The sequence below is a fragment of the Choloepus didactylus genome, chromosome 6 (genome assembly GCF_015220235.1).
Source record: "Choloepus didactylus isolate mChoDid1 chromosome 6, mChoDid1.pri, whole genome shotgun sequence".
NCBI lineage: Eukaryota > Metazoa > Chordata > Mammalia > Pilosa > Megalonychidae > Choloepus > Choloepus didactylus.
The window spans coordinates 45282139-45307685 of record NC_051312.1 but is presented as its reverse complement, the minus strand read 5'-3'; the positions used below and the strand labels follow the sequence as shown (position 1 = coordinate 45307685).

General features: G+C 39.5%; 1 protein-coding gene across 1 annotated transcript in view; it reads left to right on the top strand.

Moving 5' to 3' along the window:
* CAT (catalase) overlaps positions 1-25547 on the top strand; it is a 52245-nt gene that overhangs the window by 7497 nt on the left and 19201 nt on the right. Inside the window, exons 2-9 of the mRNA XM_037838917.1 lie at positions 13096-13267; positions 14312-14422; positions 15423-15553; positions 16162-16266; positions 16869-16994; positions 18800-18991; positions 19434-19586; positions 24586-24724. Coding sequence (XP_037694845.1) covers positions 13096-13267; positions 14312-14422; positions 15423-15553; positions 16162-16266; positions 16869-16994; positions 18800-18991; positions 19434-19586; positions 24586-24724 — 1129 coding nt within the window. The remainder of the gene's footprint in view (positions 1-13095; positions 13268-14311; positions 14423-15422; positions 15554-16161; positions 16267-16868; positions 16995-18799; positions 18992-19433; positions 19587-24585; positions 24725-25547) is intronic.

Genomic DNA, 25547 nt, shown 5'->3' with positions numbered 1-25547 from the left:
AATTTTCCGCTGTATGTACACCACAGTTTGCCCTTCCCTTTATCAGTCAGTGTACCACCATTCAGCACTGTTGTTCTACTTGGCAGAAATGGAAAAACTAATTATCAATAATTAGTGGCACAATAATTATAGCACAATAATGTGCTACCATCACCTCTGTCCATTTCCACATATTTAAATTCAGCCCAGTTAAAAATTCTGCACATCCTAAAGCAGCTGCTCCCTATTCTCTAGTCTCTTTCTATCTCCCAGTAGCCTATATTCTGGATTCTATGTCTGTTAGTTTACATATTGTAATTGGTTTATATTAATGAGATCATACAATATTTTTCCTTTTGTGTTTGACTTATTTCATGCAACATAATATCCTCAGGGTTCATCCATGTTGTCACATGCTTCAGGACTTCATTCCTTCTTACTGCTGAATAATATTCCCTCATGTGTATATACCACATTTTGTTTATCCATTCATCAGTTGATGGACACTTGGGTTGTTTCCATTGTTTGGCAATTGTGAATAATCAGGCCAGACTTCTTTATTACCCGTTCTCATAGTCAGGAAGCTTGAGTTCTCTCACTTCATTCTTCTTTTTTAAGGTGTTTTTGGCTATTCAGGGCCCCTTTCCCTTCCAAATAAATTTGATAATTAGTTTTTCCATTTCTGCAAAGTAGGCTTTTGATTGATATTGCATTGAATCTGTAGATCAGTTTGGGCAGAACTGACATTTTAATGACGTTTAGCCTTCCAATCCATGAACACAGAATGTCTTTCCATATATTTAGGTCTTCTTTGATTTCTTTTAGCAGTGGTTTATAGTTTTCTGTCTACAGGTCCTTTACATCCTTGGTTAAGTTTCTTCCTAGATATTTGGTTCTTTTAGTTGTGATTGTGAATGGAATTTTTTCTTGATTACTTCCTCGGATAGCTCATTGCTAGTATGTAGATACACCACTGATTTTTGCATGTTGATCTTACATCCCACCACTTTGCTGAACTTGTTAATTAGCTATAATAGCTTTGCTGTAGTGTTTTTTGGTCTCTCCTACCAGTTATAAAGCTGTGTTTTTTTTGACTTGGCACTCACCCAGTTACTGCAGCCCTTTAACTGTTTTCCAGTTTTGAGGAAGATGGATCTGCCAGTTTTTCTATTTGTTCAAAGATTCTGTGGGGGAGTAGCACCCTGGACCATTTTATACTGCCGTTGTGGTTGACCAGAAGCCTGGTCTCTTTATTTGTTTTGATCTGTTACTGGACTGTGAGATCTTTAAGTTTTGGAACTACTGTAGGAGGGCACCCTATTGTCGCCTCCCTCAAGAACGAGATGCAGAATCCCAGGCTGGGTGTATTCTCTTTTGGAAGTGTCAGCCAGTGTGAAGGCAGTTAATTAGGTATCTGGCCTCGTGGATTTTGTTGCTTACCAGTGAACTGGGAGGTCTGTAAAATTTAATAAACCAGAATTGAACCAAATGTGTTCATAGGTATGACTTGGATCCACTTAAAATCTGTCTTGCTCTCAGTTTATATTGGGTGGAGGTTATGTGGTTCTACAGATATTTCCCAATCACTTTGAATAGAACTGAAATGGCAACTTTGTTGCTCATTGCTCAGGATGCCATGGGCTCTTCCTTTGGGATACTTAGGTTTAATTAGTAGTTTCTAATCCCTTAAACTTGGAAAATTTCAACATTGCAAGGTTTACTTTTTTATTCACCTTATTTATTACCTGGGAGAGAGGCTGGGTTTAGCCTATTGTTCCTGTCAGTGAGTCATAAGACAAAGCCTGTGCAATTCCATTATATACTTTTCAGGGTAATTTGATAATAATGGCTTTGATGTAACACTGCTGATATTTGGGGTGAAGGAAGGGTGACTAAGTTAACCTACCTTTTTGTGCACACGTCCATCCATTTCTCTTTGGAAATACTTTAGCGTGGAATTGCTAGGCCATAGTGTGGCAGTGGGAGAGGCATTATGAGAGATGCAATCCCCATTTCTGTGGTTTCATTTTTATTTGTTAGCCATTACTGATTTTTATTGACGGCAGAAAAGACAGGCTGATTGCAAAATGTAAAACAAGAAATCTTTATTTTTGTTTTTTTTTTCCTCATTTAGTTCTTTAACTCTTTTTCTGAGACTGTGACTATTGCAGCTTCTGATACAAAGAGCAAAGGAATCTTTTACCTTTGTGGATTATCTTTAAAGTCTAGACCAGTTCCCAGTGCTGCCAGACTTGTTTAACACAGTTTCAAGGCAGGGGAGACCTCTTTTGTAATAGTTATAATCCTGTATTTTCAGGGTTCTGTTTTTTGGTAGTATTATTCTAAATATTTGCTAATTTTTGAAAACCAGAGGCAATGTTTTGACCATTTCTGGCTGGAAACATTTCAGTAACAAAGTAAATGACTTGGCAATTCAACAAGAAGAGAGAAAAAATATTAACAGTCATTTAAGTCACATGATTACTCTTATACATAATAATCTGAAACAGTCTTGCTTGTAAACAGGTATTTCTCATTTGGATGAGGGAGGAGCTGTCAGTCACGTGGCACTCAGAGACTCAGCCTTGTGACCTCATTCTATTTTATTTTCTCTGTAATTAAAACTATTCATAAGTTGTCTTTCCTGGGATCCTTGGAATCACTTTTGATTTTTTTTTCTGTCATTTGCTTCCCCTCTGTCCATGTAGTTAGACATCTATTCTTTGTTTGCCAAGATATCTTATTTATTGTTCTCAAAGGCAATAGAGGTTGCAGATCTATTTAACATTTTGCTGAGATGGTCTGCTTTAAACTCTCATAGTTTGTTTAGTTCCAACAGTAACCCTTTGTGTTCTTTAATCCAGAACACAGCCCTATTTTTCTTCCCCTTATTGGTTTTTGCTTTTTCCATTATATATTATTTAATATTTTATGGAGTGGCAGTAATTTCAGCAGAGTGTGTAGGATGATTTAGACAATGAATAAAGTAAAATGAAAACTCATTCTTAGCTACTGCGCTTGGAATGGGTGACTTGTCATTAACTTGTCACAACTGAGGTACCTAGAGGCTTAATCATTATGATTTCAACCTAAAACATATATAAATGCCTCCCAATGATGAAGTCTCAGTTTTTAGCCCAGAAAATATCATTTTCAACCTTTAAGGTAATCAGAAAATTTCCCCAGTGTTGGGAATTCATTTATTTTGTGCTTGAGAATCTTTTCCTAGTGCGGTGTGATTTTATGGTTGGCCACCCTCTGATGCTTTGAATGTTTTTAAGATTAAAAAAAAAAAAAAAAAGAAAGGCACGAATCAGTTGAAGAGTCAGCAGATAGAGTCATAGTTCAAATCCTGGCTTGACCATTAGGTGAATTACTTCTCCCTGCCCTTTGTTTTTTCCAGCTTTAAAAATGGGACAATTAATTCTCCCTACTGTGAGTAGGGAGTACCCAGTACATAGTAAGTGTGCAGGATATGTTAGCTGTGTTGTTTGAAGAGACAGTGTGGTGCTGTGGTTGAGAGCTTGGGTTCTTGAGCCAGTCTGCTTGGGTTCAAGTCCTGATACTGCCCCTTTTAGCTCAATGATCTTGAGCAAGTTGCATAACCTCTTTGTGCCTCAGTTTCCTCTTGTGTAAAATGAGGATAATAATAGTGTTCACTTCAGAGAGTTGTTGAATGGATTAAATGTGATAACCCAAGAGCCTGCTTAATAAGCCATTATTGCTGTTTTGAGGTTTGAGCACATCTAATAAATAAGACACCCCTCCCCGATACCCAAGCTGAGAGAGAAACAAGCAGTCAATGGGACAGGTGGAGATCAAAAAACTGCCTTTTTTTTTTTTTTACTGCTAGAGGCTTGGTTGGAGAATGTGGTTTGGGAGTGTCGGCCAAGCAGGCTTGCTGAGATTGCACTCCTGAGTTGAATTTACCCCCTGCATTTAGGCAGCTCTCAGGGAGCAGGAAGAATATGTGCTCCCTGTTGGGTGCTGGCTGCCCGAGGCGAGCTAAGCCCGAGTACAGGCCTGAACCCTTTCTCCAAACTGCCCAGTCAGGGAAGACTCTCCCCTTCCCCAGAGCAGGGGGTCTGGGAGTGGGTGGGGCAGGAGGCTCCCCTCCCTCCCAGCTAAAACTCGAACACACAAATAGGAGGTTTCCCCCAACCTCAGCACATAATATTCTTTGTATATTTGTTATTTCCCTCCCACAGACTAAGAAATTTGAGGGCCAGGATATTCTTTGATTCCCTTTCCTGAGGGTACACGTTGTAGGCAGTCGTTTATTTGTTGAATAGATGCAGAGTGTTAGGCAGTAATTTCCTAGAAAATGTTTGGTACATCCTGTGTTGATCACTGAGCTTGAGAAGCTGTCATTGTGAGTCTTTGGAAACTGAAAGTTAGGGCAGTTTGCATTGTCAATCTTTTTCGATTTAAAAATGAGAGACTATGTCACTGCCTAGACATCCCTGAAGATCGGGAAGGTGATTGAACTAGAGGAAGGGATAGCAACAGACAAGTTGGAATCTTCGTATAGTTTTCTGAATCTTCGTATAGTTTTCTTTTTCTTAGTTGCTAGAATATTAGAATAGTTAGAAGGAAAGGATTGAAATGGTGGAACTGTAACCCATAGCATCCTTTGAAATTTGTTCTATAGCTAGTTGTTAAAATGTAATTTGAAAGCTATACCTTTTTGTATATATATGTCAGATTTCACAGTAAGGAAATAACTAAAACTATGGTACTATAACTCATAATAACTTTGGAAATTTCCTATATATCTACTAGTTAAATCATACTTTGAAAGATACTACCTTTTTGTATATATATTTCATAATAAGGAAATAACTGAAACTGAAAAAAAATGAAAGAATATATTTGTTAAGTTCTTGGAATTTCTGTGAGCAAGGAGTACTAATAAGTGGAAACCATGTTGATAAAATATTTCACCAGAGTAAGCCAACCTTACTCTTCCTAGGAAAATTTCCTCGTTTATGTATTAGCTCCAGCCAAATGAAGCTTATAAAAACAGCAAAACTAAAATGGAATTTTGCTTTTCTTTTTAAGTCCCTATTTTCCATCATGATGTCAGTTTTTAGCCAAGTCAAAGTATCTTCTTTGCCAATTTCTGCAATGATTTTCATAACAGATTTGCTTCAAGCTGTTTGACTGGAATTTGAATTAAATTAAAATTTTTCCTTTTTTGCTTTTTTGAGGGGGTGGGGAGGGGATGCAGGGAGAGAGGTAGGCTTTTGCTGTTTTCTCAAATAATCTTTCTTGGCTATTTCATTTTGGTCCCTAGTTTACTTTATGTGTTGAATTCACAAGCATTTGTTAAATGTATTGGCATTGTGTCAGGTCTCAGGGATGTAGATGTGAAAGGAGCTCACTGTTTAGAGTGGGAAAACAATGAGGTAAACAGGCAAGTATGATTTGTTCTCTGGGGATGCCCTTGGCCCAGCTTGAAGGGTAATGTGAAGTGGTGGGACATGTGAGGAGATCATTTCAGCAGAAGCATGTCCAAGGGCATGGATGGAGTAAATGACTAGCAGCCAGGAAGAGATAAAAACATTGATAGGTACAAACTGTCTTCAGAGATAGCTCTTAAAATGGTCCAACAGAAAAACTTCTATCTTTAAAACAATTCCTGGTTCTGAAGTGATCCTTCACTGAGTTAAAAACAATTGGCAAGTCAGAAGAAGTATCTTTGCCCATCTGTACTTGGTATCTGTAACAGGTAAAGCTGTGCCACAGAATTGAAACCTGTGTAAAGTTAGCTTCTCTGAGCATGTAGCTTCATCCATTAAATGGAAGTAATGACATTTATCTCACTGGATTATTTGGGAGGCTTGCATAGGATAAGTTGAGTTAAGGTAGCTAGGATAATGCCTTGCCTATGGGTAGGTGCCCCAGAAATGGTAGTTAAAAAGGGGAGGTTAGATATTATGTATAGTTTAGCCTTTGTCCTTTTTGGTGAGCTTTAGTTCAGCAATAGTTGCATCTTATTATGCATCTTAATGTAGTCATCTCATCACTAGAGAAGGCTCAGATTTTGCATCATGGGGTGCTATTTCCTTTAGCTGCTTCTAATAAAAAATAACAGCACAGGCTACAAGTTGTGACTATTTTATGGTTTACCATCACTCCCTGTCCTCCAGGACTACAGACCCTTGCTGTTGTATGTGCGTAACATGTAGATTCCTGTCGTCAAGCCGTTTGGTCCACGGGCATGGGGAGGACAGGGGCCAGGTCTGGTGAATGAATGAATGAGTGAGCCTGAGGAACCCTAGTTTCAAATGCTGCACCCTCTGGACACTACCATCCAGCCTGCAGGGGGGTCCACCTTGGGGTTGCTGGATTTCACGTGTGACCCAAGGCCACCTTGTGCGTCCTCGGCCTGCAGTCGAGCTCTGTTTTAATTTTCTCTCCAGCCGTTTCTCTCCAGCAAGTATTTGAAGTCTGCAATCCTGTGGCTCTCATCACCCTTGCCAGGGTCCTCTCCTGTTGGTGAGACTTTTCATGGTTTCCCGCTTCTTCTCTCCTTTCTTTCCCTCTGGTCAGCTCTGCCCTTCTCAGCTTGTGCAGGCAGTGTCTTCATCTACCTCTACTCATCTAATCAGGTATAATCTGCCAAGTCTTTCCTTTCCTGGAGATTTTTGCTGTTGTTCTAGCTCTGGAGGGTTGGTTTCACTGTCTTCTACTTGCTAGTTGAAGATTATTCTAAATGTGTGAGATTGCTGGGAGTCTGTCCTTAAAAATTGAAGTTCCTAGGATACGCAAATTCATAAAGACCAAAAGTAGATTGCAGGGTACCAGGGGCAGGGGAATGGGGAGTTACTGCCTGGTGGGTACAGCATTTCTGTTTGGGGCAATGGGGAAGTTTTGGTGACGGATGGTGCTGATGGCAGCACAGCACTGTGACTGCAGTTGCCAGCACTGAATTGTCTGCTATGATGGTGGAAATTTTTTAAAAATGAAAGTTTCACTGTATTTATGCTGGAGTTGATCTCCAGTGCTTCACTGCAGGGAGTTGACTGTAGGATTGACCATGGGACACCCACTGCCTTCTTTCTGAATTCCGCCACTCTCTCCATCCTTTGATCGACAGAATCCTCGAAATTCATAACCTCTGCGTCCTTCCCTCCTATTCATTCCTAAAGTTGCTTAATCTTACACTTCCAGTGCCATTGATTTAAAGTGGAAAAAAACACAACTTTTTATAGGATCTTAGATGCTCCCAGTTGGCTTAATCATAAACCCTAGTTCATGTTACTGTCATCACTGGTCTATGTCTGGCTGTCTCTTGATTTGTTATTTTATGTACCACTGAAATGGTCATGGTGCTGTCACCAGCGTCCCCCAGATTTCCAGGCTCAGTAGCCTCTCCTTCGTCCTCATTGTGCGTGACCTTTTTGCAGCCAGTGCCTCTGACAGCAGCCCTCCCTGAGAATCTCTGTTCTTAGATTCCTGGCAGGCTCCTGTTCTCCTCCCACCTCCCTCCTACATCCCGGCGCTTTTGCTGATGTCTCTTCTCCAAGCATGGCGTTGCTGTTCCTGGGTGCTCTGTCCTTGGGTCTGTCTATCCTTGGGTGTCTCCTGCCTGCCCCTGCGCCTCTGCCACGCCAGGCTCCCGCGTGGTCAGGAGCACACACTCTTCCCCGACCCTTCTCGACTGCAATCCGTGTTTAGTGGTCACGGTTTCAGTGTATCAGTTGTCAAAAGAGAACATTTACACATTTAATGGCCACTGCTTTTGTAAATAAAATTATTTTGTTCAATATTTCCTTTTTTGCTTAACTGATACTTTTTGTGGGTTGCAGAAGGCAAGAATTATAGGCAAGAGTTATATTAGCACAGTAAAAAAAAAAAAAGCTTTGTTAATGCTTTAATTTTCTTTTAAGCTGGATATTTTTTAGGCAGTGCTTTCCCAGCATTGACCTAATGTTCCATATTGCATCAAATCTTAGTTGCCGTTTGTAAAACACACTGATATTTATACTGCTAAGAAAGAAGAAGCTCTGCCAATTTAAATCGTGTCTCATTGCTAAGATTCAATGGGAAGACATACCCCAATTCAGAGATCTCAAAATGTAAAAAAATGTTTATCTTATAACTGATGAAATATGGTGGTTTAAACTTGTCTAGAGCTTGTACCCTACAGTGGTTTGAGTTCTTATTATTTCTTTGTAGTAATTAGAATGGAGGAAAGGGGTCTTCTTTTGGGACTTCTCCCTTACAAATGATTACAAACACACACACACACACACACACGCACGTATTTATATGAAATCAGTTTAAGCTGAAGATGTGCATAACTTCAAAAACACTTTCAATTGTGTCTCAGTTTATCCATGCAAGTGAAAACTAAGCCTAGTTTAGGAATTTTGTAGAAAATTATTAGAAAAATGATTAGGAGTAGACACTTGCAGTGAAACTACATATTCATTAAAAGTGTTTTCAGGATCTTTGTTCATTACACAAAAGTGAATCTTTTTGCCTTCATTGAGTCAATATAAAAAAATAATAATTTGAAAAGCTTCTGATATTTTATTAGATATGGAAGATACTCTCTGACTTAAAATTTATTTTATGAAGGAAAATAGAAAAAAGTATAAATAAAATTTAAATGGCCTATGAATATATCACCTAAATATTATAATACTGTCAATGTTATTAAAATTTCCCTGGGCACAATTTTTAATGATGGCATAGTATTTCATCTTATGGATGTGCCATTATTAATTAATTGTTCCCTTATTTTTGAACATTAAGCTGTCTCAGCTTTTGTTACTGTAAATAATTTAACACATAACAACCCCAGTAGAATGTGAGTTCCATGAGGGTAGTAATTTTTATCTGTTTGCTGCTATAATCCCCAGTACCTAGAACAGGCCTAACACATAGGAGGCACTCAATAAATATTTTTTGAATGCTGTTGAGTGAATTTAAATAACTGCTTTTTATTCCTTTTTGTCCTAAGATTCTGTGAGGGAGAATCCTTAACCTCAGAGTGTCCATTTTTACTTCCAAAATAAAGATATTGCTGAGTTCAGAAGGCGTTATAAGGCAATACCTCTGGTCACAGGGATTTGGTTATTTTCTAGAAACATCTAGAAACATCTCTAAAGCCTTGTGTTTTTTTCAGAAATGACTTAAAAAATTTGCTTTCCGTGGTCCATCCCCCAGCTCACTCTCTCATTTTATTAGATCTTCATTGCATGAACTGTTATCATCTCAACAGGTATATTGTATTCTTCTCCTCACCTTCTAGTAAATGCCCCCTTATCTTTTATTTTAGGTCAGTTTCTCTTACCTAATCTTGTCCTAAATATCCCTTGGAACTGGAGGATCTTTTCCTTTCTAGTCTCCCCACTGGGCTCCCTTCTATGTTCCTGACCTCTTGGAAGCTTTTAGTGCCACACTTGTTTTGAAGGCTAATTGTATATACATTAGCTTGTGGTGAGGAAAATTGTTATAAACTAGGGTACAGTGATTTAGTAGAGTATGGAGTTAGAAGAGATGCTGAGTGCTGCATTTTTTGTTTTTTTTTATTATTTTTAAATTCAGATTTATTGAGATACATTCATGTAACATACAATCATCCACAATGCATAGTCAGTTGTTCACAGTACTACCATATAGTTGTGCATTCATTCACCAAAATCGATTTTTGTCTTTTCATCACTCCAAAAAATAATAAAACAAGAATTAAAATACAAGAACACCCAAAATATCCTGGCCCTCTCACCCCCCTATTTTTCATTTAATTTTTATCCCCATTTTTCTACTCATCTATCCATATACTGGATAATGGGAGTGTGAGCTACAAAGTTTTCACAATCACACAGTCACACTGTGTAGGCTATATAATTATACAATCGTCTTCAAATATCAAGGCTACTAGAGGACACTCTGGAGGGAGTTCTTATGCGCTATGTGGATATCTCTTTTTAGTCTTTAGTGTATTGCAATAGCTAGAAGGAAATGCCTGAAACTGTCAAACCTGTAACCCAGTAACCTTGATTCTTGAAGATGATTATGTAACTATGTAGCTTACACGGTGTGACTTTGCAGTTGGAAAAACCTTGTGTTTCACACATCCTTTATCCAATGTATGGACAGATAAGTAGAAAAATGGGAACAAAAATTAAATGAAAAATAGGATGGGATGGGGGGATGGAATGTTTTGGGTGTTCTTTTATACTTTCATTTTTATTGTTATTATCTATTTTTGGAGCAATGAAAATGTTTAGAAATTGTGGTGATGAATGCACAACTATATGATGGTACTGTGAACAATTGATTGTACACTGGATGATTGTATGGTATGTGAATATATCTCAATAAAACTGAATTTTGAAAAAAGGAAAAATCAAGGCTACTGGGTTCAACAGTTTCAGGTATTTCCTTGTAGCTGTTCCAATACACTAAAAATTAGAAAGGGATATCTATATAATGCCTAAAAATAACCTCCAGAATCACCTCCCAACTCTATTTGAAACTCTTAGCCACTGAAACTTTGTTTTGTTTCTTTTCCCCCTCTTGGTCAGGAAGGCTTTCTCAATCCCATCTCTAGGAGTCCTGTACCACGTAGCGGGGAGGGCAGTGAGTTTACCTGCCGAGTGCTGCATTTTCAACCTACGATTTTTTTCAATGCAGATTTCATTTCTTAACATTGTTGATGAAATGGAGGGGGTGCATGCATTGGGTGGGAGGTGAGACTAATGGTGGCATAATTCCAATTCCCAGTCTAAGAGTCATAATCAGGTGAGACCATCTCATACATTAGTTCTTCGTTCATTTGTTCATTCATTCAATCATTCATCTTTCTCACAGATACTCATTGGCATTTATTCTGTGTCCTTCTACTCTGGGTGAGGTTTTTATTCTTGACTATCACCCTGACCCAGTATTAGCAAGGGACATATGATGTACTTCTTTCTTGTAATTCCCCTTTTCCCTTGTTAGTGGCACCTCCTTCCCTGCATTCGGAATACCAGCAAGCAAATGCAACTAACCTGTTTAACTCTTCCTTTTACTGAGCTTCTTGAAATCCTCCCTGGTACCCTTCTCCTTCATGGCATGTCCTCTTTATTTTTTTAGGTTTTTTTTAGTGCCCTGCTTATCTGGTGAGAAGAGTGTTTTAAGGAGTGGATGGATTCAATTTGCTCAGGCTGTTTTATTATTTTAATTTTGGAGTATCTAAACAGCTTCCTCAGTGGTTCTCAAAGTTGGCTTCACTTTGCAGTCACCTGGGGAGCTTTAAAAAAAAAAAAATCCTGATGCCCAGATCTCACCCAGACTAATAATATTAAGCCTCTAAGAGTAAGACACTGGCATCAATATGCTTTTAAAGCTCCCCAGGGGATCCCAGTGTAGAGCCAAATTTGAAAACCAAGACTTCGGTTTAAACTAAAGGTGAAATTGTGCAACTTTTAAAAAAAAAGTACACAGTGACACATGTATTAAAACATGTAGCAGCAAAAGAAAATGGTGTAACTATGTGGTAACTGCTAAGACCCTCAAACTTCCTGACAGTTTGGAAGGGGTTGCTCAACACTAGATGGGTAAGGGGATGGGGAGAGAGTCTGAATGGATGACTGCCTGTCAGGATTACTAGAAAAATAAAACATAAAACGCCCTGCGCCTTCTGCTATTAGGCCATTTTCTCCCAGCCAGTAAAGTGGTAGCATAAGTGTGCCTTTTATTTCCTGTATTGACTTGGTGAGGTATGTGTTAATCTGTCCCTTGATATAAAAACAATAAGTAACTTGCCAGGGGCTACAGAGCTGGTAATGGGCAGAGCTGGGAGTTGAAGCCAGGCTTTCTGATGGTGGCTTCCATGGTTACTCCATGCTACCTACTGGCCTCTTCCCAGTTTGATGTGAATAGAACCCCAGGGGGCAATGGGGATTTACTAGAGTGTGCAAGTCTTGCGTTTGAATTTTGCAAATTCCAAGATCTTTTTTATTCAGGGCCTTTTTCCAAACAGCTCACGGTACTTTATAGTTTAATGTGTCTCTCTCCAACCATGTTACCCCACTCCCCTTGTTTCCTGTTCGAGAGAAGAGGCAGGTATTAACTTCGTTTTAATAAATGGGATGATGCATGGAGAGATGCAGTTTAAACACCACAACCCAGGGAACCAAGGGTGTGAAAATTCCGAAAATATTGCTTCTCTGGGTGTGGGAAGTTGGTACCTGTTAGAAGACCTGGTTGAGCTGTTCTCTCCGGATGGAGGTGGCTTAGCTTTGCTTCACACTCACATTTACCTGATTTCCCAAGGACTGGGGAAGACAATGGAGTAGACAAAAATAGAGTGATGAAAAGAGATGAAGCTAAGAGCTGCCCAGAATTATGTGGGGCTTCTAGAACTCTGTCCCCACCCTAGAGAAGGGACAGCTGAGAGGCTTCTGATGTCACTGTAAAATTAGAGAATTAGGTGGATTGAAACTTGTTCTTTATGACTGTAAAATAACCTATCCTGTTTTCAGGGACAGTTGACATCTTTAGAAAATTAATACTATAATCCATCTTACCAGCAGCAGGTTATTTTCAGTGACATTAAAAGCGAGTGGCTTTTTTTTTTTTTTTAATTTTCTGAGTTGAAAAGAGATGTTGCCAATAGCGGATGTACACTGCTTGAGAGAAATGAATGCATTATACGGGATGACACACTTGAGCATCCACAGCAGGAACAAAATGTATAAATTCTGTGTAAGGCAGTAATCGTCCATAGCTTCTCTGAAGGAGTCTTCTCACTATTAGTTTGCATGTTCAGTGTGATCCCTTTTTGGGGGACCTGTGTGTTGGGAGCTTCCTGTGTGGAGCCAGGTCTCTAGAAGAGGTGTCGAGCAGTGGGCAGTTGATTTAGCCGTCTTTCTGCTCTTCAGAGTAAGTTTTTCAGCAGATTGGTGTTGGGATCTATCAAGAATTTCTGAGACCTGACTATAAATATCAAGCATTGACATATGTTGTAGTATTTTAATACTTTGGACATAGGAAATTTAAAAAGAATTATAGAAGAAGGTCTACAAATTGCAAAATGATGTATTCTGTGATATGCAAATTAAAGGCTTGATTGTAATGACTCCTGTACTCCTTTTCCTTGTGTTCACTTAGAAACCTGATGTCCTGACCACTGGAGCTGGTAACCCAGTAGGGGATAAACTTAACATTATGACAGTAGGACCCCGGGGGCCCCTTCTTGTTCAGGATGTGGTTTTTACTGATGAAATGGCTCACTTTGACCGAGAGAGAATTCCCGAGAGAGTCGTGCATGCTAAAGGAGCAGGTGAGAGCTATGTTTGTTTATTGCAAAAGGATTGTTTCATATTACCTGGTCAAAAATGATTTCCCAAAGGGTTGCTCTTCCTTTAATAGAAGTGTCAAATCTCCATCCCTGAGAGAAAACAAAAAAATGCCCATCTAGAAGAATTAGTAATTAAATCATGGTTATTTCTCTGTAGAGAATATTATGTATAAAATAGTTTTATTTTTTTCAAAATAAAAAGTAGTACTCATGACCGTTTCCCCCATTTTGCAGTTTTGTGAAGAAGTAAAAATACTGAAATACAGACACAGATACACACACTGTAATTGCAATTTCTTTTAAATGGTACACTTACTGGCTAAATGCTGGAATGAACTGTGCAAAATTGAGGAAAATTGTGTTAGGGTGGTGGGTTTGGGGTGATTTTTCCTTCCCTTTTGTCCAAAACTTCTGTAAAACCAAAACTGTTATCTTTTATAACAGAAACAAAAGATGGGGGTGGTGTTTAGGTGAAAGCTGAAATTCAGCAGGAAAAAGAAAGTGTGACAGAAAAGGAAGATAATGTTTTTGTTTAGCTTGCTTATTTGGGCTTCCAAATTTCTTCATCTCTTCTTCCTAGATAAGATTTCTTCCCATCTCCTCCAGCTTATTGCATGTTGTGTTTTTCATCACGATTTTGATATGCTATTCAGCTTGTTGTTTGGCTCTGTAGTGTCTTTACTTAGTGTTTAAATGATTATTTCCTTCCCTGAAGATCTCCTCCTCTCCTCCCTTTCTTGTCTTTCTCTTCCGGGCCTGTGTCCTTTGGTCAACCTTGTCTAACTGCTCCCAGCCCCATTCTCTACCTCCTCCTGGCTTCTGCTCTGTAGAGCAGTTTAGCACTGAATGGTAGAGGGTTTTGTATTTTACTCTCATTCATTTGTGTTTGGGTGTCTGCCCTTCCCCAGAAGGCCAGTGCTAAACCATCCATTTCTCTTGTAGTATCCAGAAGCCTGGGGGAGGGCGGAGAGCTGGAAGGACTGAGCCAGGGTCTCACGGGGAGGGTTTCTTTGTCTTCTTTCTCAGGGGCCTTTGGCTACTTCGAGGTCACTCACGACATTACCAAATACTCCAAGGCAAAGGTCTTTGAGCATATTGGAAAGAGGACTCCCATAGCGGTGCGGTTCTCCACTGTTGGTAAGTCGTCTATTTGCATGGCTGTTATTGCTTTGTAAACTCAACCCTCTACCTTATTTGGGGCATTTATAATTTAATTTCAAGAGAAACTTATTAGAAAATAGGAAACAAGCACTTCTCCAAATTGTGGCAAGGTTTTACAATAGAAAAAAATTTGGTGGGGGATGAAGGAAGTTACTTCTGTTTCAGTTTGCTGGGGTCTTAGGAAGTAACACACAGAAGCCACCTCTGCAATTCTGTGACAGTTGGAAAGCACTTTCCTACAAGTGATCAGGTGGTGCTGTTAGAATGAGTTTCTTAGTCAATCACCATGATAATGGCTGCCATCTATTGAGAATTAACCATGTGCCAGCCATGGTTAGGTGCTTTACAGATATTATCTCTAATCCATAGATCTACTTTGCAAGGTGGGATTATTTCCATTTCAGAGAGGTTAAGAGAGTTTCTTCATGTCACAGAGCTAGTAAGTGTTAGATCTGTCATTTTATATCTTGACATCACAACATGATTAATTCCATTTCTGTATTTTTTTCTGTTTTTGCATTTTTAAATACCATAGAATTTTTAAATACCATAGAATGCAAAAATAACTGAAATTAAGAACAAGAACTGATATTTTAATTCATTTTCTTAATGTTAACCTCATAATTTTGACAACTCACGCTTTTTGTTCAAACTTTAAATCTTCATAATTTTTCTCTTCCACTATTTAAATTTAAGTTTTAATTACCTGTTTGAACAAAGCTATCTTATTATTTTAAGTGGGTAATCTTTCTGGCAGTTATTACATATGTTCTTATCTCTCTCAATTATTTTACTTAATTTGTAGACTCAATTAGCTGGTGGGTGGTAGAATAATAACCCAGACACCTAAATAGCTAATTTATTTGTAGAAAATGAATTGGAAAGGATAGATCCCAATGTTTCTTTATGGCATTGAGCTTTTTGGGTATGAAGTACTCTGGCTAATGCTTCATTTTTCCCTATTTGTATCCTTTAGCTGGAGAATCGGGCTCAGCTGACACAGTTCGTGACCCTCGTGGGTTTGCAGTGAAATTTTACACAGAAGATGGTAACTGGGATCTCGTTGGGAATAACACACCCATTTTCTTCATCAGGGATGCCATATTGGTAGGTGATATTGTACTTGTGCCTTCTACAAATGTTTGTTGACTTGAATTGATTTCAAGTACTTTGTATAGGTGGGCATTTGAGGAGAGTCCCTGGGAAAGGCAGAAAGAAGAGAATTTGGATTAGCTGGATTGCCTTTTTAAAAATGTTTTTTCTGTACTTAATGTCTTTTAATAGCTTAAATAACAACTGTTACCATTAGTCTTAGATTTGGCATTTCAAGATTTATTGACTTAATAGGCAGAGTCCAGTATTTCTTGCAGAGCTCAGAGGAGTAGTAAAAAGCGGCACTTTGCCCTAGAAATGAGTAGAGGGCATTTACATATGCTCTGGGTCAGCAGGAGGGGTGTGCGTGTGTACATACATATGTACTTTTTTCCCTTAAAGAGATACAATAGCTTTGAGTATATTTGAAATACTTTAGGATATTTTAGGCACCACCTGTATCTGTTCAGTAAATTTCATTTTAGTGTTTGGCAGTTTAAAAGTCTAGGGTTGTATTATTTAGAATTATAATCCATAAACCTAGAAATAGGCAGCATATAACATAAGATGCCATAATTCCTGCAAACTTAACTTTTGAATTCTTTTTCTCATTTTCCATTTAGTTCCCGTCCTTTATCCATAGCCAAAAGAGAAACCCTCAAACGCACTTGAAGGATCCGGACATGGTCTGGGACTTCTGGAGCTTGCGTCCTGAGTCTCTGCATCAGGTGGGGGCGTTTATTTTTCCACTGTATTATTGTCATCTCCTGGGGTGGAACTGTTAATTATGCAACGTACGGGGTTTCTGTCATCTTGGTTATTTTACTGGAGTTGGCATCTGACTTTCTTTTTGGGAGGCTTCCTCAGATTTCTTGATCATGAAGAATTTTATGATGATTGATTTTGTTAGTTGTTCCCCATCCAGAGTCCTTAAATAATGATGATATATAATTAGAAACATTATGGTTGGTATTTAACAGTTTTAAGGATCACAGTCTCTGGTATGAGGTGTTTGTATTCAGAGAGGGAATACTAAACACATTGTCTGTTAAAAGATGTTTTCAATAACAAAGGCTAGTTTTCAGATTTGTTTTAGCTTTCCTTCTTAGAATTTTGAGCCATGACATTAATAATTTATTTATCATTCTACTTTAAAAGTCTTCTGCTTGTTATTTTCTGTAAGTGAAATCATGGTAATTCTTCCCAGGGGTATTTGGCTAGCATGCTCCATGTAATTAAGGGATTTTCCAGAAACTTAGGAATGTCTTAAAAATCTGGGGTGTTTTGCTTTAAACTGAAAAATGTTAGACTTTATGTTTCTGTTCCTTAGGTTTCTTTCTTGTTCAGTGATCGAGGGATTCCTGATGGCCATCGGCACATGAATGGATATGGATCGCATACTTTCAAACTGGTTAATGCGAATGGAGAGGCAGTTTATTGCAAATTCCATTATAAGGTAGATGTTGCCTTTGGGGCAGGAGGTGTAAGACTCCTGTCTCCTCACTTCTGCTTATCTCTCCTGAGGATTGGCTGGCTTCTCCCGACTTTTCCCCTATCTCTACCCTAAAGAATGGGAAGTACCAATCCAGATGATCAGCAGTATGAGAATTTGTTTGTTGGCTACCGCCTGAGTAGATAGATCCATGCTGCTCATTTAGAAGAACTGCATGTTCTCTCTCCAGAGGTGAGGTAAAAACCTCTGGTTGCCTAAGCACTTCTGTTTCCAAATACTACAGCAAAAATTCCCACAGAAATGAACTTTCAGCAAAATCTTCCTCTTAATATCCAAAATGACTGTTTTCTTTTTTCTTGCCTTAACATTTATCTGAACAACTTGTGCAGGTATATCAAACAGGAAAACTTTCACCCCTCTTTATACTTAGGACCTGGAACTATAGTCTTTGAATAGGAACAGGTTTAAGAAATTGTTGTCCTGTTGGCTGGTAATTGCCAAAGAAAGCTATGCGGTGTCACTTAGAGCAAGGCTAAATGATTATACCTGGAATGGCCAGCAGGGTTGGAGCTTTGGAGTGAGACCAACTTTAACTCAAATCTTCACTCTTCTAGATAACTGTGACCTTGTCCATATTTTTAAAAATTCTCTGAGTTCCAGTTTTTTTCACTTTGCAATTGGCATAAGGACACCAGCTGCCCACAGTCCTGGCAAGTTTGTATTGCTTATGGCTCTGTTTAGCAGAGGGCCCTGAAGATATCCTGAATGCTGCAGGGATTCATCAGTCCTGGAATAATCTAGATTATTAAGATTATTCTTTCCTAAACCCAAGGGATTTAGTTAAAATTAGAAAGGTGTTGTAATATGATTGCACAATTTAATGTATTAGCTCTCTGTGTTATCGCCACAGAGTGACCTTCACTTTTTTAATCCTGAAGTTGGCTTCACTTCTGTTCCACAATAGTAAAAGAAGGGCTCCAGTCTTGCCACTAGCTGGAGAGGAGAGAGTTGGGATTTATGTGTTACTCATGGACCAGGAAGAGTGGGCGTTTGCTAAGAAAATCTTTCCATGGCACTTGGCTTGTAGGGGATCTTTCAGAATAAGGTATACGTGGGAAATCCACTGAAGAGCAGAATGGTATGGTAATAGGAGGACTTGTTCAAGGGACTTAACTTCCTTGGGTCTTAATGGCTTCTTTAGAATCAGAATACTAATTTTGACTGCCCCTATTCAGGGCGCAGCTGGACTGAAGTTTTCAGCTCTAATAATTAGGATTCTATGACTTCTTAAAAAAAAAGGAAAAGTGTGGATAGAGGGGATAGTAGCTAAGTACAATCTCAGTAATTGATTTGAACTATCATGACATGGGGTATTAAAAAAAAAAGAGTCATTTCATATAAAAAAAAAAGTGGAGAGTCCTTTAATTTTATCAGTCATCTGCTTATTTTAAAATATATTTTAATTTTTTTCTGATTCAGAACAGAACATGGGTGTAAACATTCACAATATATAGAAGTACAAACAGGGAAAGATAGGACTAATTTTAAATATGAAATTTGTAGACTCAGTTTCCTTAACATTTAAAATCATTGGGATAATCAAGTAGAATTCCTTGTTGATAAGTTCTTATCGGCATCAGATTGGAACACTGGAGATACAGTCGCAAGGAAAATTCAGTCTTTCGTTAGTGATGCAGCCATGAAGAATTCATGGTAGAGCCTAATAATTCTTCAGTGAATTACTGATTAAAATTCAGTAACTTTGCCAACAATTTTCAGTTTGAACTTTTCTTTCTTTCATTCTGTAGACTGACCAGGGCATCAAAAACCTTTCTGTTGAAGATGCCGCAAGACTTTCCCAGGAAGATCCTGATTATGGCATCCGGGATCTCTTCAACGCCATCGCCACTAGCAACTACCCCTCTTGGACTTTTTACATGCAGGTCATGACATTTCAACAGGCCGAAACTTTTCCATTTAATCCATTTGATGTCACCAAGGTGAGCCAGTTAATAACTGAAATTGTTTACTTTTAAAAAATCTCTTACCTAATCAAGAACATTTTGCAGCCAAGCATTTGTAACGATCAGGAAGGTATTTACGAAATATAGTCGCACAACTTTTGAATGCTCACTAGTAGCTCAGTTCCATGTTCATGTTTGATGAATTCATTTAGGTAGCTTGAGATAGTGTTATTAGCAGGGAAAAATTATTGATGTATGTTTGCCCAGGAAAAGTGTCAATATTTATTTACCATTTACTTTTGTGCAAGATTCAGTCAGTGCACTTACCTTGAGCACTTATGTTTCACTGGATTAAAAAAATTGTCATTTTCACTCATCATCACTGGCTTCATTAGATTTGAGTGCTGGCATTTTGAAGGGTAGTTTTAATTTTCTTCAGTTGGTTGTATGGTAATTGTGACTATGACATTATTTTCAGGTTTGGCCTCATAATGACTATCCTCTTATCCCAGTTGGTAAACTGGTCTTAAACCGGAACCCGGTCAATTACTTTGCTGAAGTTGAACAGTTGGCCTTTGACCCAAGCAACATGCCTCCTGGCATTGAACCTAGCCCTGACAAGATGCTTCAGGTAAGGCTGCTGGACTGAGATGTTCTAGGGTGGGTGCACATCTCTCTCTCTCTCACACACACACACTCACACAAACAGTATAATATGGCATTATCTTTATATGAAGAATTTACTGCACATCACTTAAACTTTAATTAATGCAGCTCCTTTGTTCCTTGGGGGACTGATTGAGGTGAAATCATCCTTAGATGGGTACTACTTGAATAAACCAAGCATACACCAAATTCCATAGTAAAGTCCCTCAAGATGCTAAGACTTGTGCATTTAGTGTCTCAACTTTAAAAAGGGAATTTTAGAAATGCCTTAAGTGTTTGTAGAGTAAAGCACTATTTGTTCAGTCTAACTAAAGGGAGGGAATATAGTTAATTGATTGTAATACCTTTGTCAGGATATCTATTCGTTTCCTCTTCCATGGTGATACTTGAATTTTCCATCTGTAAAAAGATATCTGGAGGTGAAGTTTAAGAACTAAATTTGGATTGCTGGTGACTAAAGGCAATGGGTTAATTTAACCCCTTTGTCTTTCTTTTGTTCCTAGGCGCTCTCTGATATGTTCTTTCAAGTGTACAAAGAGCAAAAAATTCTTTGGACCAAAAATCATTAGGAAAACAATTGGTTTAATAATTACCGAGTAAATCAATGTTTTATATTTTTGGACTGTGACCGTGAAACAAAGGTTAAAGATTATACCTTAGATCAGGCCATAGGGACTGACGGTTGCTTCTTATGTAAAGCAGCTGATTCTAGTGCACATATCAGTCTTCCATGGAGGTCAAGCTAAGAACACCTTGTTGTTTTCTTTTATAATTTTTTTAATAACATCTGAGGCTTTTATAGAAAGTAGGGTTTTCATTAGTTTGTAGTTCAGTTTATTAGTATGAACTGGGTGCCTGTCTACTGCATGTGATAGACCGGAGGATTTTATAAGGAATATAAAAACACAGGATAACTGTAATGTGAGGGAGAGAGCCATGGTGAAGCAGAGAGAGAAACTGGGCCTGTTGGGAGGGACGCTGACCAAAGTTTTGTGAACCAGCTGTGAGCAGTCACTCTTTGCTGAGTTAGAGGAACTGAGATTTAGACAGGTACATTGGGCGTATGTCAGAGGGGACCTTAAATCTTTGAATGAGAAGTTTGTACAATTGTCCCTTCTAGGAAAATAAAAGTTTTTTTCAGTTTTGAGAAATATGGTCTGGTGTATAGCAATTAGAATGACTCCTGAGGATTCCACTTGGTATTAGAATGGGAGGAAAGGGAACTGGGTATTTTAGTTTCCTGGCCGCTAAAACGAGTACCATACAATGGGTTGATTTAAACAGTGGGAATTTATAGGCTCACTGTTTTAGAAGTCCAAAATTGAGGCATCAGGAAGACTGTGGTATTCTGGGGCTGGGGCCTTGGCGTTTGTGTCACATGGCAGTGCACATGGCAGTGTCCTCTTTTTCTTCTGGCTTCCGTCGACTTCCAGCTTCTGGCTGCTCCTGGTGGCTTCTCTCTCTGTGTCTAATTTCCTTTGATAGTCAGGACTGCAGGATTAGGACCCATCCTGATCCAGCTGGGCCTCACTTTAACTGAAGTAAACCTCATTACAAGATCCTATTTATAAAAGGTTCACACTCACAAAGATTAAGAATATGTTTTTCTAGGGTCCGTAACTCTAAGCCACCATACTAGGGGTCCGGAATAGAAAAGGGAAGTCAAACAGATTACAGAGGATGAGCAGACGTGCTTGCACTGAAACTGGGGAGTGGAGGAAGTCAAGCCAGTGTACCACTGGGCCCCAAGCCTCCCCTCCTGGTGACTGAGAAGAGCAGAACTTGGAAAGGAGAGGCTAATGGGATTTGTGAAGGCATGCGATTGTCAAGGGCAGAGCTGGGACTGTGTCACTGTGGGTGTTGGGGAACCGGTTGAAGAATAAAATGCCACCCAGAGTCTTCACAAGATCCCAGGTCACACTGGGTCTCTGGGTCTACAGAGGTAGTCAGTGACACTGAGTTATAAAATTAGAAGATTAAAGATTTGAAGGAAGGATGAGGCCTAGGGTAAAGGACCTCCTAGTAAGTACATATTCTCTATAACAAAAGAAAACAAATGTTTAAGCATCTCATTGAAGCTGTGGGGAAGACAGACCTGAAAAAGGATGTTGAATGGAATTTAATCATACAGTTTCTTAATTTTCATTTCAGTGATGGCAAATACATATATTTTAAATTTGGTGTGCATTCCTTGTAGTTTGTTCTAAGTGAGTTTTAAAAAGTGTATGAAAGAGATTTCATAGGTTTAGTCAAGTTATCAGTTCCCAGCCTCATTTTTCCCATAACTTCTTAGGTCATTAACTGTGACTTCTAATACCATAGAGCTTTTTAGGAGCTTTACAATTGGGGAGGGTCTTTTGTACTCATTCAACCACTTAGTGATCAGTGGGGACTCATTTAAGGTGTTTTGAGTAGGTAAGTAATATAATCTAAGTGGAGCCTTAGGAAGATTCCTTTGAGAGGAATGTGTAGGATGTATTATTGGAGAAGGGACTAGAAAAGCAGGGCCGGCTAGGAGGACTTTGAAATTACTTTCAATGAGAGCTGATGAGCACCTTATCTCTGGTGGTAGCAGTTGGTATATGAATGGGCAGTGTTCTCAGTTACCTCTCAACAAAGCCACATTAATACATTTTAAAGCTTTGTTAACCAAGGTGATAAGCTGGGCTACAGCGAGATGGTCAAAGTATTGTGCAAGGGTGGTAACCTTTAGTCACAGAGACTGTCCTTGCAGTACCGAGTGGCATAGACACAGCCTTTCTTCACTTCCATACTCTGCAGTTTATCAGGAATTTGAGAAGAGTAGGGGAAGGAGTTGGAGCAACTGGTTGCTTCTGTGTGAGAACTTGTTCTGCATTCTGACCCAGGCCCAGTAGAGGAATCCAGGCACAGGGCGTTGGGTAAGGCCTAGATTCAAGCTGGTGTCAGGGTACAGCCTCACTGTACCCATTTCCCAACCTTGACCTTGTGGGTGTCTCTCCACAGGTGGGGTAAGGTTGCCTTAAAACATAAGGTGACACAAGAATGGAATTATATGATAAAGCTACCTCTCAGGGGCTGCTCATGGCCCAGTTGTGCCTCTGTCCAGTTGGTAGAGTTCGACTACAGCTTAGTCTATTTTGATCCAAAGGAGGCAACCAGCTTCCAAGCTAGAGGAGTCTATGATTATGGGAGGCAGGGTCACTCTGCCAAAAGCAGATTATCAACAGAGCAGTGGAACTGGATTAAGCCTGTTGGTATGAGTATTTGGTACAAAAAAAATATTGCAGAAGTTGACCTATTTCCTTGGTTTTTGCTTTGCCTCGTAAAGTTAGGCATATAAGAATACCCTTTCAACTTCAGGGCCAGTGATAAAGTCAATAAAAGAAAAATTGATCACAGAGTAAAACTTTAATGAGAATTCTTAAATAATTGAATACAAAGATTAATACAGAGTTAATCATAAAACTTTTTGTTTCAGTACTAACTGAAAGAAATTTCAAAATGCTTACCATCCTGTCATGGTAAATATATAATATAATTTCTGACATTGTAGGTCATTATTTTGAACCTCAGCTTCCATTGTGTAGTACTTTGTTTATATCTAGAAAGTTTCAGAGCTCCAACTTTAACTAAGATAATTCAGAATGTAACATGGTACTTAATACAGTTGGTTTTGTATTAATTTATTTGGTTTTGTTAAGAGCAAATGGTTGATCCCTCACCTGAGGTAGGGGAATGAGAAGGAGTGGAATTAATTCAGGATTCTGATTAGTGGTGTTTTAGTTCCCTGGGCTGCTCGAGGAAATGCCATGCAATGGGTTGCTTTGAAAAATGGGAATTTACTGGTTCACGGTTTTGAGACTTGGAGAAGTACAAGTCAGGGCATCATCAAGGCGATGCTTTCTTCCCAGAGACTGGTGTTCTGGGGCTGGCTGCCAGTGATCCTTGATCCTGGGCTCCTCTGTCACGTGGCGATGCTTGTGGGGGCCTCTCCTGGCCCCTCCCATCTCTTCTGGGTTCTGTGGATGTTCAGCCTCTGGCTGCTCCCTCTGTGGCTTTCTCTCCATCTGTCTGAATTTCATTCTGCTTATAAAGGACTCCAGTAGTAGGAGTGGCTGATTGAGGTGAGCCACGCTTTTACTGGAATAACCTCATCAAAATAGCCTACTTACAATGGATTCACACCCACAGGAATGGATTAAGTTTAAGAACATGGCTTCCTGGGGTACATAGAGCTTCAAACCACCAAAGTTGGGTTCTGCTAGATTTAGGAATAGGAAATATTATAAGTTGGGTGCTAACTTGTTATTTGGGGGGTGTCTTTAGGGGTCCAGGGACTGAAACTGAGTTGAGTGAGGGCACAGCAGTTCTTACCAGCTTTTCTAGTGCCCATGATTGCATGTGTGCGCTCTCTCTCTCTCTCTCTCACTCTCTCGCAGTCTCTCTCGCTCTCTCTCTTGCCCTGGGGCACTCCACAGCAGCTTGTGTTCTGCCCTGGATCTCTATAGACTTACGTCCCTGTAGGTGGATATATACACGGAGTTCTGACTTGCTGCTGCGAGTTGCTCCACAGTCTCATCTGTGGTGGGAGGGACCTGGGCCGTGCTGCGCCTGTGACCCCCAAGCTGTGCGGAACTGAGTGGCGGGGTGGAGGGGACAGGAACCGACCGGTGTTGGAGACAGAATTCCACCCAAGGATTTTCTCTGTCCTTGATTCAGCGTTTGTGGAGTCCCTCTCTAGTCTCGACCATTCTCCAGAGTTCTAAGCAAGTGGAATTTGACCTTTTATTTGCTAAGTCTCTGGGGAGGCTTTTTTCAGGAGGTGTCTTAGGTTGCCAAGTTTCTGATGTCACTCTGGGACAGGCGGGGTTTTGTGGTGTCCATGTGGAGTGCTTTGTACTTTAAGTTTTGGAATGAAGTTTGTAGACCATTTCTGTTTTATATGTTGCTGCAGACAGTGCCTGTTTCATTTCCAACCGTAGGGCCGCCTTTTTGCCTATCCTGACACTCACCGCCACCGCCTGGGACCGAACTATCTTCAGATACCTGTGAACTGTCCCTTCCGTGCTCGGGTGGCCAACTACCAGCGTGACGGCCCTATGTGTTTTCTCGACAATCAAGGTAGGACGGAGAGTGTCAGTTCCCCTGCAGGGGAGGGCACTGCCAGAGCAGAGGGATGGATGTCAGGCCAGTGATTTTCACAGGGGCCACTGGGACCTCATGCCCTGTGAAATTAAACTGCCTGAGGACTCGCCATGCTTATATCTTTTTAAAATATATTTTATTGAGAGCCCCTACCTCAGGTTTTACCTGATCGTTTAAGAATGGTCTTTGGCACTGGTCGTGGTAGAGTAGCATCCCAGTTAGGGATTAAATTCTCCAAGACTCTCTACACAACAGATAGTTCCTTAAATCACTCTTAAATCATCAGGACTTGATTCTTGGAAGTGCAAAAGCTGAGAGTTCGTGTTTTTTTTTTGCTTCTCTGCACTTCTGTTGGGGCCTTGGAGGAGCAAGTCTAGTTAGAACTTGGAGGGAAGGGGTCAGAGAGGGGATAATGGGGCAAATAAAGGGATTCTCTCCCCACCTTGTTTTTGCTGAGTGTGGTTAAATTCAGGCAAATTAATTGGTGAGCTGGGACTCCATTGCATTTTGTTCTTTGTAAATCGTTTACCAAATTTATGATCTTTTTTGTTTTAACCACTTTTTTTTTGGTGCCATGTACATCAGCATCTATTTCTAATTCCTCATTTTAATCAGTCAAGAATGCTTGATTAATGTTTTTCCTTTTAATATTCCAGAGTTTAATTTAGATCATACTTTTCTTTATTTGTTTCCACATTTAGGACATGTGCTTTGGTAATAGGCTGCTTACATCAGTCCCTTCAGAAATTTTACTGATTTATATTTATAGCCATAGATGTCTTTGGGTAATATAAACAAA